At 36.7% G+C, this 14210-nt stretch overlaps 1 protein-coding gene across 2 annotated transcripts in view; it reads left to right on the top strand.

Annotated features, from left to right (window-relative positions):
- Lam (Lamin) overlaps positions 1-14210 on the top strand; it is a 15380-nt gene extending 1170 nt beyond the window's left edge. For both annotated transcript variants that reach the window (XM_067768849.1, XM_067768848.1), the window contains exons 2-5: positions 11622-12075; positions 12270-12973; positions 13029-13751; positions 13813-14210. In XM_067768849.1, the coding sequence (XP_067624950.1) occupies positions 11640-12075; positions 12270-12973; positions 13029-13742 (1854 nt within the window). In that variant the 5' untranslated portion in view covers positions 11622-11639 and the 3' untranslated portion in view covers positions 13743-13751; positions 13813-14210. The remainder of the gene's footprint in view (positions 1-11621; positions 12076-12269; positions 12974-13028; positions 13752-13812) is intronic.

Below are 14210 nucleotides of genomic sequence, written 5' to 3'. Positions count from 1 at the left end.
TTTTTGGTAGCGTATTAGCAGTCGACCCCTCAACTAGACTATTACCTAACTTTTTTTACCCGTTCAAAAGATATTAACGAAAAACCGAAAAAAGACCCGCGGGTCCCTCCGAAACCGGGGGTGGTATCCATAGTATTTTTGCTCAGAACACCTTTCTGCGTTGACGGCCTTCGGCCGCGCGGTAATTGTGCAGTTTAGGGGCCCCCTAAAATTGGGCCCTTTTTTGAGTGAGGTATCAAAAGACGCGTTTTCACGTCTAGATCAAGAATCCGAAAGCGGAAGTTAACTTGTTTTACCCGTTCAAAAGATATTAACGAAAAACCGAAAAAAGACCCGTGGGTACTTCCGAAACCGGGGGTGGGGTCCATAGTATTTTTGCGCAGGACACCTTTCTGCGTTGGCGGCCTTCGGCCGCGCTTATAACAAATAGTCCTGGGCTACGCCATGCCATGCCCGGGTGTGTGGTAAAACCGTGGCTACCGCCACGGTGATGCACAATTTTTTTTGTGGGTGCAAACACAACAATAACCACATTAATGTGGCCACATAAATCGTTCCCGAGATGGTCGGGCTAGCACCTTAATGGTGCTATGGTACCGGAGCGTACCGGATCTGTATCCGGCAAAGGACCATCACATCGATAACACTCCCCAAAGCCTTCGGGAGCAACCTTATCGCTACAACAACAACACCCCGGGGGTGGGATCCATAGTATTTTTGCGCAGAACACCTTCCTGCGTTGGCGGCCTTCGGCTACCGCCACGGTGATGCACAATTATTTTTGTGGGTACACCACAACAACAACCACATGAAAATCGTCAACTTCAACTGCAAATATATCCGGACAGAGGTAAAATTTTTCTTTTCCGCCCTCGGATTATTGTTCTCGAGATTAATACGCGTCTTTTGACGCCTCTCTCGATATTTTTGGTAGCGTATTAGTAGTCGACCCCTCAACTAGACTATTACCATTAAACTCGTTCAAAAGATATTAACGAAAAATCGAAAAAAAACCCCTGGGTCCCTCCGAAACTGGGGGTGAAATAGTATTTTTGCGCAGAACACCTTTCTGCATTGGCGGCCTTCGGCCGCGTTTATAAAAAACAACCCTGGGCTACGCCATGCCAAGTTCGGGTGTGTGGTATAACCGTGGCTACCGCCACGGTGATGTCCTTCTGCGTTTACAATTTTTTTTGTGGGTACAATTACAACAACCACATGAAATGCGCCAACTTCAACTGCAAATATCTCCGGACAGAGATACAATTTTTATTTTCCGGTTTCGGATTATTGTTGTCTTTTGACACTTATTTCGATAGTTTGGACGCGTATTAGCAGTGTCATGCTGTCGTATAGAATTACCGGAAAAAATCTTTGTGCTACTGGTTTTTAGGTAATTCTTTACGACTGCATGACACTGCTAATACGCGTCAAAAAATATCGAGAGACGCGTCTTGACATCAGTATTAATAATCCGAAACCGGAAAATAAAAATTTTAAGTCGTTCAGAAGATGTTAAAGAAAAACCGAAAAATGACCCGCGGATCCTTCCGAAACCGGGGGTGGTATCCAAAGTATTTTTGTACAAAACACCTTTCTGCGTTGGCGGCCTTCGGCCGCGCTTATAAAAAATTGCCCTGGGTGGGTCCAACACCGGTTTGGAGACCAAAACTATATCCGCGCAAAACACCTATGTTCACAATTTTTTTGTGGGTATCCCAACATTACAACAACCATATTAAAATCGCCAACTTCAACTGCAAATATCTCCGGACAGAGATAAAATTTTGGGTCGGCTATACATTAAGGGACCAATTGGTTCTATTCGTAAACCAAATGGGTTTGAACTTTGAAATTTTGCACATAAGTTCTCAGGGAGTTCCCCAACGCGAATCAGTGAGTAATTTTTAATTGTTATTAACAATTTACTAGTAATTAGTTGTTCAAGTTACCATGGTAAAACTATAGGGTTACCAGATGCCCGAGATATGAATCGGGGACACTTCCAACAAAAAAGGTAATCAAATTTCAATAGTAAAAAGTTTGACCAAGCTTAATCTTCTTAACGCAGTCGAAGACGGGCAATTGCACCCAGACAACGGCAAAAAATTTTTTAAAGGGTAGGGGAATATTGTAACAATTCGCACAAACATGGTGTTTATTACATATAATTATTTATACATTCTTTTTTCTTACTTCTAATTTCAAGAATCTTGTGCCCTTTTTCAGTCAGCACTTCCCGACATATTTCTGGGAATTGCTGATTTTTTTCAAAAGTTCAGCATTCTCAGGAAGGGTTAAAATTTTTTGGAATTCGAGACATTAAAATCTGAAAAATTTAACTTCACTCGAAGGATATGCCTAACATTTTAAACAATCAAACGATTTCTTTCTTTTGTCCATTGCGAGCTCATTTAGGAGAAAATTCTTTCGCAGTTCGCATTGTGACATGGTATCGAATAGAAAAATTGAGCAATTTTGAGTAGTTCCGAATATCCTTCGAGATCTTTATTAGCTGAACAAAACGCAGCCATTTTGGCGGTTGCAGATTTTTGTGCAAAAAAATCGTGATCATCGGCCTTGGATTCCAAAAATTTTCTGAAATTTACTATTTGATCATGTAACAAAGAATCATTGATGGTCACTTTTTTTCAAGCAAACAAAAGAGGCACGGTTCTACTCCACTATATTGCAAGTTTTGATCTGTTTTGAAATCCAACCATTTGAAAACTTTGAATTCCGAAAATCCTGACGTCCAGAGTTTCAGATATTCTAATATTTCACAATAAACAATATCGATTTTTGCCAAAAATTCGTCCCAAGCATGGTCCTTTCCATCTTTTCTTAATTGTGCCAAATTCGTCCTTACAGCTAATGGAATAAAATCCAATTTTGTCGTTCATCCACTTTTGATAGGAGATCATCGTAAACTGAAATTATATCTAAAATGCTATCGTAAAAGGGGGGACATTTAGAGTATAAGCGGGGACGCTGGGACAAATCGTCGAAATCGGGGACAAATCCCCGAAAGTGGGGACGTCTGGCAACCATATATAACTATCACTTTTTATCTACATACGAACACTTTCACAAGAATTTTATACATAAGTACACTTTATGTTTATAAAACCACAAACAACAATTTTCATTTGTTTAAATGTACGTATTATTGTAAAACTTAATAATTTATTTGTTTACTTTCCGCGAACACAAGCATACAGCTATTTTATCTAATTCACTGCTTGCTTGGTGCTACCAGATGCTCTAAATTGTTCCAACGAATGAAAAATTTTAAATAGTACCAACGAGGAAAATGGATCGTTTTCATTCAACTCCATTTATTTATTTTACGAAAAAATACAAAATTTGCGATAAAAAATCGCGCAATTTTTTAATCCAAATTTTGGCCTGCGGCGTTTTTATTTTTTTTTAAATAATTTACGTATATTTTATTGTTGTTGTTTTTTTAATTAATTTACGTATATTTTATAAAAAATTTAAAATTTGGAATAAAACATCGCGCGATTACAAGAAAAATCGCGACCACATAGATCCGTTCACCTCTTTAATTGACGCAGTAAAGTTTACATACAAGCCTTAAAAAATTTAGTCGTTTTTTATTTGTAGATATGTATTTTAATGTCTGGTAGCACCATATTTGCTCAATTCACTGGGTTTTCTTGAATTTTTTCGGTAACTATAATATTAAATTGTGATCAAACTATAAGCCTCCGGCTGGTGGAGGTGGTGTACAATATACAAATTTTACGTTATATCTTTGTAGCAAATTTATTTATATTTTGTTCAGTATAAGACGAACTATATATAAAATGAGCATAAAATCTGGAAATGCAAAAAACATTTTGGGTCAAATTTGCAATTAATTGTTATAAATAAATAAATTTAGTGAGTTTAAACAAAAGTTGACTCATAATTTGTGATTTCATGTTTTTTTGAAAGCACCTAAAATAAAAAACAAAGAATCTGTTAAATAAAGACCTATGCATTTACGTGTAAGTAAAACTTGTCCAAAAAAATAGGCCGGTTAAGTTATTTCTTCTCTTTAAAGTTTTTTTGTGCGCTAACAATTATTTTAGAACAATTTTTTAAAGATTTTGGTACAGACAAATATAGGTAAGTGGCAACAATGGGAAACAATATTTTATTTGAAATGTAAATGAGAGAGGCAGTAGTTCTCTCACCATTTGGCCGGTACAAATATGTACATATGCGTATTAGCATATAGATAGTAGGGTAATATACGGCCTATGCAATATTTCGACCTAAAATCGTTTTTTCGTTTAATATGCAACGTGAAATTTTCCGATACAATCAAGTTGTATTTAAATAATAATAAACTAAGTTGAAATAAGAGATAATATAATAAAATAAAATAAGAAATATCAAAATAAATTAGCATAAAAGACAATATACAAATTTTAATGTAATATCTTTGGAGCAAATTTATTTATTGTTCAGTATAAGTCGTGCTATATCTAAAATAAGCATAAAATATGGAAATGCAAAAAAAAATTTTTGAGTCAAATTTGCAATTAATTGTTATAAATAAATAAATTTAGTGAGTTTGAACAAAAGTTTACTCATAATTTGTGATTTCATGTTTTTTTGAAAGCACCTAAAATAAAAAACAAAGAATCTGTTAAATAAAGACATATGCATTTACGTGTAAGTAAAACTTGTCAAAAAAATAGGCCGGTTATGTTAGTACTTCTCTTTAAAGTTTTTTTGTGCGCTAACAATTATTTTAGAACATTTTTTTAATAATTTTGGTACAGACCAATATAGGTAAGTGGCAACAATGGGAAACAATATTTTATTTGAACTGAAAATGAGTGAAGCACCGTTTGGCGCGTTCGAATATATACATATGTAGAGATGACAATGAGCAACGCGACAATGCAGCATTTGGAGTTTTGAACTCAGGGGGGTTTGTGAACATAATGGGTCCTAGAGATGGCAATTTCGATATTTGCACAGATTTTCGAATTTAAAAAAAACTTTCTATTAATTATAAACAAAAAGAGTAATATTTGTTAACAGAAACAGGCCTATGCACTGCGGCTGATCCATACGAATCGATTCATATAACTTTTATATGATTTTACGTACGCTAACTATGCGAAACAGCCTGTCAATTGATTGTATGGAAATTTTGTTAGCGTATTAATATATAGATACTATAAGCTAGAAAATAATTAGGTAGGTCCTCGGTACTAGTCATCACACTCATCAATCTAGGGCGTTGATTAGACAATTAAATAAAAGCGTTGGGCGCGTGAAATTTCTAAAAATGTGAGGCGCAACATAACCTAATTAAGGTTCAGTTGGTCTTATATATGACTATCATTAGAAATTTGGCGCGAGGAGTGTGATGACTAGTACCTAGGACCTACCTAATTATTTTCTAGCTTTTGGTATTATTATTACTTCATTTATTGTTTTCAATAAAACCGCTCAACTTAAAATTTTTTTTAAATTATTTTATTTTCAAGTTTTTAGTCTTTATTTAATTGCCTATTATTTCTCATTCATTTCATTTCATTTCATATCTTTATTAAGTCAAATGGTAACAACCTTACTGACTAGATTACAGGTTAACTTAGTACTCGTTTAACAATTTTAAACCCAATCGTTCCTACACCCAGCACGATAGAATTAATAAACTTAGCATCTCCAAGTCCTCTTACAGTAGAGCCTTCAACATCAAAGGCACCTCCAACAAAACTAGCAGCTAGAAAAAATATTGAATCTGCAAACCGTTCTCAGGCGACTGAGCCTGGAACTAGGAAGTTGGTTGTAGTCCCTCCTAAAAAATCGATATTCGTGTCAAGATTCGAGAGGGATACTCTGAAATCGTATATCTTCTCAAAAAGGAAAACCCATGACGTAACAATTCGGAAATTTAATTTTAGTTATGAAAGAAACGTATCTTCCTTTAGATTAGATGTACCTATTGACCATTTTTACACTATCTTGAGTAAAGATTTTTGGCCCTCTGGGGCACTTGTGCGGGAATTTGAATATAGGCGGAATAAGAGTGTTCCAAACTTAGCAAAGATCGCTGTTAATAACACTGAGTCAAAAAACTGAACGAAAAATCTGCTCTAGATATACTTTACCAAAATGTTAGAGGCTTAAACACCAAGTTAACAGAACTATTTTTAAAATCATTTAACTCAAGCTACGATATAATTGCTTTAACCGAAACCTGGCTGAAACCTCATGTTTTTAACTCAGAGATCCTCTGTAATGACTACCAGATATATCGAAATGACTGCCTGAACAGGGTTGGAGGTGGAGTTCTACTTGCTGTACACTCTTCAATACCATCTGAAGAGATTTGCGTAACCGCCACCGATACAACTGGGTTCTTGTGCATACGCACACAACTAGCAAATATCCACATTTATTTGGCCATCTGTTATATCCCGCCATCTTCTGAACTGTCCGTTTATATGCATCACATTTCCTTGCTAAGAACTGTTAATTCGATGCTAAAGCCTTCCGATTCCATTATTGTCTTGGGTGACTTCAATATGCCACACATATCATGGTGCATCTCTGACTTTAATATCGTACCAGTTTCGTCAAAGTCTTCCAACAATGAATTTCTAGACGGAATGTCTGAGCTGTGCCTTCAACAAATCAACTTCCAATCGAATAAATTCGGAAGAGTGTTAGATTTAGCCTTTGTGGATGATGAATCTAAATATACCATTAGTCGATGCGAACCCATTATTGAACCTGAAGATGCTTACCACCCTTCCCTCAAAATAGTTTGCGTAGTTGTAAATTATGCTTGTAACAGCGGAAATAAACGATACAACTCCAGTTATCGTTTCGACTTTGAGAAGGCCAATTTTAAAAAATTAAATCGCGATCTATCTCGAATAGTGTGGCCAATATTTAATGCTGATGTGGAGCAAAGCGTTTCTCACTTTTACAATACCATTTACTGTCTTTTTAAAAATACGTACCTAAGCGGATTTGTGTACATTCCGATACAAGCCAAGTATGGTTCACTAAGAGCTGAAAATTTTAAAGAATAAAAAGTCTCGATCTTTCAAGTTGTTCAAAAAGACGGGTTTACATAACCATTACTTACAGTACTCGATTCTACGCTGCAAGTATTTTCAATTTAACAAAAAGTGTTACAAAGCTTATCTTTGTAAAATGAAAAGAAATATAACTTGCAACCCGAAGGCATTTTACGGATTCGTAAACTCTAAACGCAGGGTGAAAGGGTTTCCATCACCCATGAAATTCCAAGATAATATTTCCAGCGATGATCAAGAGATCGCCGACTTCTTTGCGGAATTTTTCAAATCAAATTACTCTATTGAGACCAACGTTTCACCTAATGAATACCCATACCATATTGATTCATGTTATCAATCAGAGCTCCATTTATATCTTCAGAAGATGTATTATCTTATTTTAAAACTTTAAAAGTATCATATTCATACGGCCCCGACAGGATCCCGACACACTTTCTTAAAAAATGTGCTGCAAACATCTATCAGCCGCTAACAGATTTATTTAATTTATCTTTAATTTATGGCGTTTTCCCAACAATATGGAAGGAATCTTTTCTTATTCCGCTTCATAAAAATGGAAGCAGGTCTTCAATAGAAAACTACCGGGGCATAGCAAAGTTATCCGCTATCCCAAAGTTATTTAAGGCTATTGTTACCCACCACCTAATTGCAAGCTCGCAGCATGGGTTCTGTAAGGGCAAATCACCTATCACCAATTTACTAGAATTTACCACCCACGTTTCTAATGGATTTAGAAAAGGCCTTCACACTGATGTAATTTACACCGATTTCAGTAAAGCTTTCGACAAAGTATCACACCCATTACTTATCACTTTCTTAAAAAATGTGCTGCAAACATCTATCAGCCGCTAACAGATTTATTTAATTTATCTTTAATTTATGGCGTTTTCCCAACAATATGGAAGGAATCTTTTCTTATTCCGCTTCATAAAAATGGAAGCAGGTCTTCAATAGAAAACTACCGGGGCATAGCAAAGTTATCCGCTATCCCAAAGTTATTTAAGGCTATTGTTACCCACCACCTAACATTCTCCATTTCCCCCATAATTGCAAGTTCGCAGCATGGGTTCTGTAAGGGCAAATCACCTATCACCAATTTACTAGAATTTACCACCCACGTTTATAATGGATTTAGAAAAGGCCTTCACACTGATGTAATTTACACCGATTTCAGTAAAGCTTTCGACAAAGTATCACACCCATTACTTATTCATAAGCTCAGTCAACACGGTTTTCAACCCCGTCTTATATGTTGGATTTCTTCGTATCTTGGTTATCGTACGCAAAAAGTAATCTTTAAAAATACACTTTCTGGGGGTCATCAATGTTTCTTCTGGTGTTCTTCAGGGCAGCCATCTTGGTCCGATTCTGTTCTTGTTGTTCATAAACGATATATCTGGTACAATTGAATACTCAAAAATCTTGATGTGCGCAGACGATGTAAAACTTTTCAAATCATGTGCCTCGGTTGAGGAACATTCCTTGCTTCAAATGGATTTAAATCACTTGGTTACCTGGTGCAATGTAAATTATATGCCGCTCAATCTCAAAAAATGTAAATTCATGTGTTTTTCTCGGAGAGTTTCGCCACCAGCTTCATATACAATTAACAACTATAGTCTAGAAACTGTAAATAATTTTATTGACTTGGGAGTCATGATGGATTCCAAACTTAGTTTCAATCTTCATATTAATGCTACAGTGAATAAAGGCAAAGGTGTTTTTGCATTTGTTAAACGGTGGTCAAAAGAATTTAACGACCCTTACATAACTAAAGCACTTTTTACAACATTAGTTAGGCCAATATTAGAATACGGCTCGATAATTTGGAATCCGCGTTATCAAGTCCATGCAGACAGTCTCGAATCAATACAAAAACAATTTTTACTATTTGCCTTAAGAAATTTCCAATGGGACTCTTTAACTAATCTTCCACCTTGGTGTAATATTTATGACAAAACTTTTAAATGGATCAATTTCGAGCCCATTCCTTCTGAATGAAGTGAACTTTTGCGTTTCCTCTCGGACATCGAGACACTTCAAACCTTTTCTGCTGAAACAATGTAGAACGAATTTCGAACAAAATGAACCTTTTCGGCGTTTATGCCAAGATTATAACTCTCACTCAAACACATTTGATAGCTCGGACTCCCTTTTTTCTATAAAAAAGATTGTTCTCACCTCTCTAAATTAATGTATAATACGTTTGCTTCTGTTCTCTTTAAGTATTACGCTTGGCTGATGAAATGTCTTCTGTAGCTGAGCAGTCTCAGATAGTGATGCTTGACAAACCGCTGCCCATCAAAGACTCGGCAAAATAAAAACAAAAATAAAAAAAGTTATATATATATATATATATATATAAATCGATCGCGTGAACAGGATTAGCCTGGTTTCATTGGGCCACTTGAGGGCAGCGCGCTGCCACAACGTCCATTAAAAAAAAAAAAAAGATTTACTGAGGTAAGTAATAGGACTCAATGCGTGCCTTAAACAGAGACCTTGGCATGGCAAAATCCAGGTCAAGGCTTCTGGATAGGCGATTAAATTCTACAAGACCTCTTAGAAGAGGTGCGAAACTGAAGTAATTCGAACGCAGCACTTCAACGCGGAATGTACTGTGAAAGCGGAGAGCTCTGTTAGGGACATTGAAAGTCAACTGCCCAAGTAGTTCTGAGCAGTCAATGGCACCGGATATTAAGTCAAAAATAAACATTACGTTTTGAACAAGACGTCTAACTTCAAGTGGCAAGACATTGATAAGCATGCCTCTTGCATTGTAGGGTGGCAGTGGATTTAGTTCATTTAGTGACTCATTACTACACGGACTCTTTCCTGACAATTTGTTACAATCTTAAGTCCTCAATACATAATCCTTCCAAATACTACTCGACTCTGCGCCACGTATGCTTGTCCCTCCTCGAACTCCAAAATATTTTGATGTCACTTCTACCGGAATGTATGTAATATTTGTTCCAAATATGAGCCAAATCGGACATTATAGGTCGCTTTCTGTTCATGTATGTATTATGTGTTCCAAATATGAGCCAAATCGGACCACAAATACGGGTTTTTGCATATCTCGATCCTTGCGCCACCTAGCGACGATTTTTTCCATAGGTCCCTTTCTATTCTTGTAAGTATTATGTATTCCAAATATGAGCCAAATCGGACCACAAATGCGATTTGTTTTAATATATCCATCCTTGGGCCACCTCGCGGCGTTTTTTTCCTAGGTCGCATTCTATTCATGTATGTATTATGTATTCCAAATATGAGTCAAATCGGACCACAAATACACTTTTTTTGAATATATCGATCCTTGTGCCACCTAGTGGCGTTTTTTTCTTAGGTCGCGTTTTATTCATGTATGTATGTATTATGTGTTCCAAATGTAACCAAATCGGACCACAAATACTACTTTTTTAAATATTTCGATCCATGCGCCACCTATCGGAGGTTTTTTCTTATTGTCATCGGGTTCTGAACTATATTCCAAGTTTCAAGCTTGTAGGTTATCGGGAAGTTACTTAAATTTCAATTACAAAATTCGTGCCGGCCAGCCAGTCTATCAAGTATAGCTAAATAAAACCGTTTAAAAAATTGGAATAAAGAGCACTTATTTTGTTTTGTTGATTTTCCGACAGAGTGGATAAATGATGTATATTGGAACGATTTTCCGTCATCCCTTGTCAAATTTGGGATATACGAATAAAGAGCACGTTCGTGGCGTGATGAGAGCTAAGAACTGAATACTGTTATTTTGTGGATCGTATCATCAAAGACATACAAATTTATTATCTCATAAGCTTATTTTCGCAAACCAATTTTTCACAAACTCATACTATAAGTAGGAAAGAGTGCAGTGCAGAATATGAAACGGGTCTGACGTACGTCAAAATGGTAATAGTCTAGAACGGGGGTTCGATTATTGTTGTCGAGGTCAATACGCGTCTTTTGACACCTCTATCGATATTTTTGCACGCGCATTAACAGTCGACCTCTGTTCTAGACTTTTACCATATAAATAACTTAAAACACGGATCGACTGCTAATAAGCGTCCAAAAATATTGGGAGAGGTCTCAAACGACGCGTCGTAGTCACCTTAAAAATATGTGGCTCCGCCAATGTGAGGGGAAAATTAAAATGCAGCAATTTTTGTTACCAAGGCCCAAAGTCCTCCATACTTCATTGATTCGGAAAATCTAAAAGTAGGGCTGGGTGTCTTTCAATGTGATGTCTTCAAAAAAGTTTATAGGACTATGCTTATAGACCATTTTACATATTTAGATTAGATTAACCGAATACTCGATGTATTTGAAAAATTCTTTGTCCAGTATACAAATGATTACTTACAATAGGAAGAGCCACCTTTGGAGCGGAAGAATCAAAGTGGCAACAGTGATTTTGTTTGACATTTACGTTCTGCAAGTGCCTGTATTCCATTTCGCGGATTTCATGCGATCATTGTTACCAATTACTTTTGCAAAGTAAAACTTTCAAGTATAGCAAAATTCTTAATGCTGAAAATCTATTTACAGGCCCTCAACTACTGAAAAATGGCAACGAAGTCGAAACGCGCCAGTACAGCCACACCCCAGCCGCAACCAGGAGGCACATCAACTCCACTGATTCCCGGCGGTAATCGCTCTGCAAGCCCTTTGAGTCCTACAAGACATTCACGCCTGCAAGAAAAGGCTGAATTGCAGAATTTAAATGATCGTCTGGCTTGTTACATAGATCGTGTGCGCAATTTAGAAACTGAAAATGCACGCCTATCCATTGAAGTCCAAACCACGCGAGATACGGTCACCCGGGAGGCTACCAATATTAAGTCTATGTACGAAAATGAGTTGAGCGATGCGAGGCGTTTATTGGATGAGACGGCACGCGAAAAGGCGAAATTAGAGATAGATACTAAACGATTGTGGGATGAAAATGAAGAACTAAAAGCCAAATTGGACAAGAAAACTAAGGATTGTTCATTTGCCGAAGGTAAATAGTACATATCCAAATATGCGCACCTACTAACATAGCACAAGAGTGATAATTACATTATTTGAATTCATTTCTTATCAATTTATTATTATAATTTTTTTTTTTTAATTGTACGTTGCATCGATTTATTCTTTTAAGCTGTTATTTCCAACTACTTATAATAAACTCGCGATCTTATGTTTGTATTTTAGGTAATGCTCGGATGTACGAATCACGAGCTTCCGACTTGTCCAACAAATATAACACCGCCAATGCGGATCGCAAAAGGGCTGTCGATGAATTAAATGAAGCCCTAAAAGAACTTGAACGTTTGCGTCAACAATTGGATGAGGCACGAAAACTATTAGAAGATGAAACATTAGCACGCGTCGATTTGGAAAATAACATACAAAGCTTGCGCGAAGAACTAACATTCAAAGATCAAATTCACATACAAGAAATGAATGAGACGCGTTCAAGACGCCAAGTCGAGATCAGTGAAATTGATGGTCGTTTGGTTGAGCAATATGAGGCCAAATTGCAACAGTCCCTACAAGAGTTACGGGATCAATATGAGAGTCAAATGCGTGCCAATCGCGATGAAATTGAATTATTGTATGAACAAAAAATGAAAAATTTGCAATCAGCAGCTAATCGTAATTCAAATGCTGCTGCAAATGCCATCGAAGAATTACGCACTACACGCACACGCATTGATGCGCTAAATTCACGCATTGGTGAATTGGAATCCACAAATGCTGCGCTCACTGGACGTTTACGCGAATTGGAGCAATTGCTAGATCGTGAACGTGCACGCCATAATGCGGATATTGCGAATTTAGAGGCCGAACTCCAACGCTTGCGCGATGAAATGGCCCAACAATTGCAGGAATACCAAGATTTGATGGATATTAAGGTAAGTTTGTAGTTTAATGCTCTTATATATAATATACAATTCATATATTATTTAGGTTTCACTAGATTTGGAAATTGCTGCTTATGATAAACTGTTGTGTGGTGAAGAGTCGCGTCTTAATATAACACCACACTCTTCAACTGCTTCTGGTTCGTTTAGTCAAAGTATACGTGGTACACGTGCCACGCCATTGCGTAAAACTCCATCACGCGGCGCATCTACATTGCCCCTGAAAAGGAAGCGTACTGTTGTTGAAGAGTCGGAGGATTTAAGTCAATCTGAATATTTTGTAACTGGCAGCGCAAAAGGCGATATCGAGATTTCAGAACTTGATCCAGAGGGAAAATTTGTAAAACTGCACAATAAGGGCAACAAAGAGGTTCAAATAGGTGGATGGCAACTAATACGCACCGCGGGTGGCAATGAAACCACTTTCAAGTTCCATCGCACTGTTAAAATTGATGCAGACGCCTTTGTAACTGTTTGGTCCTCCGATGCTGGTGCTACCCACGAACCACCTACTAATATAGTTATGAAGACGCAAAAGTGGTTTGTCGGAGATAATATGAAAACATCGCTATTCAATGGAGATGGGGAGGAAGTAGCTGGCTCGGAGCGTGTTAAGCGCACAATTGTAACACACTCATCTCGTCATCGCTCATATGGTGGTCGCTTAGGTGTATCCACTGTAGATGCTGCTGGCAATGAGGAGCTCTACCACCAACAAGGGGATCCACAGCAAGGCGAAGATAAGTGCCGCCTAATGTAAACGTTAAATGTAACAGTAAATGTAAAATTACTGCAAAAAGAGATATAATTACAACATTCTTTAATTGTAGTTTCGAAAATTAAGAAGTTTTTCGTAATACTTGATGAAAGCGCATACCAAGGATTATCAAACAATACTAAGTACAGATATCATCACACGAACTTCACTACAAAGAAATACATTTCATTAACATACGTACATAAGTGTTTCATACATATATATACTGTATTGCAGTAGGTACTAATGAACAAATCACAACTTAAAATTTTGTTGGTTAACGATTTGTTTCCCGCATTGCTTGTCGTTCGCTTAGGATTTGTAAATGCAGTTTCTGTTTTTAGTCATGTACAAAACATAAATACATATTTATATACTGCTCCATAATTACAGACAAAAAGGTCTAAGTAAAATTGACATACATAACTAAAATAAAAATAAAACATATTTTATTATTCAAATGACATTAAA

This window comes from Eurosta solidaginis, chromosome 2 (genome assembly GCF_040869045.1).
Source record: "Eurosta solidaginis isolate ZX-2024a chromosome 2, ASM4086904v1, whole genome shotgun sequence".
NCBI classification, from domain to species: Eukaryota; Metazoa; Arthropoda; class Insecta; order Diptera; family Tephritidae; genus Eurosta; species Eurosta solidaginis.
This window is presented reverse-complemented; position numbering and strand designations above follow the sequence as displayed.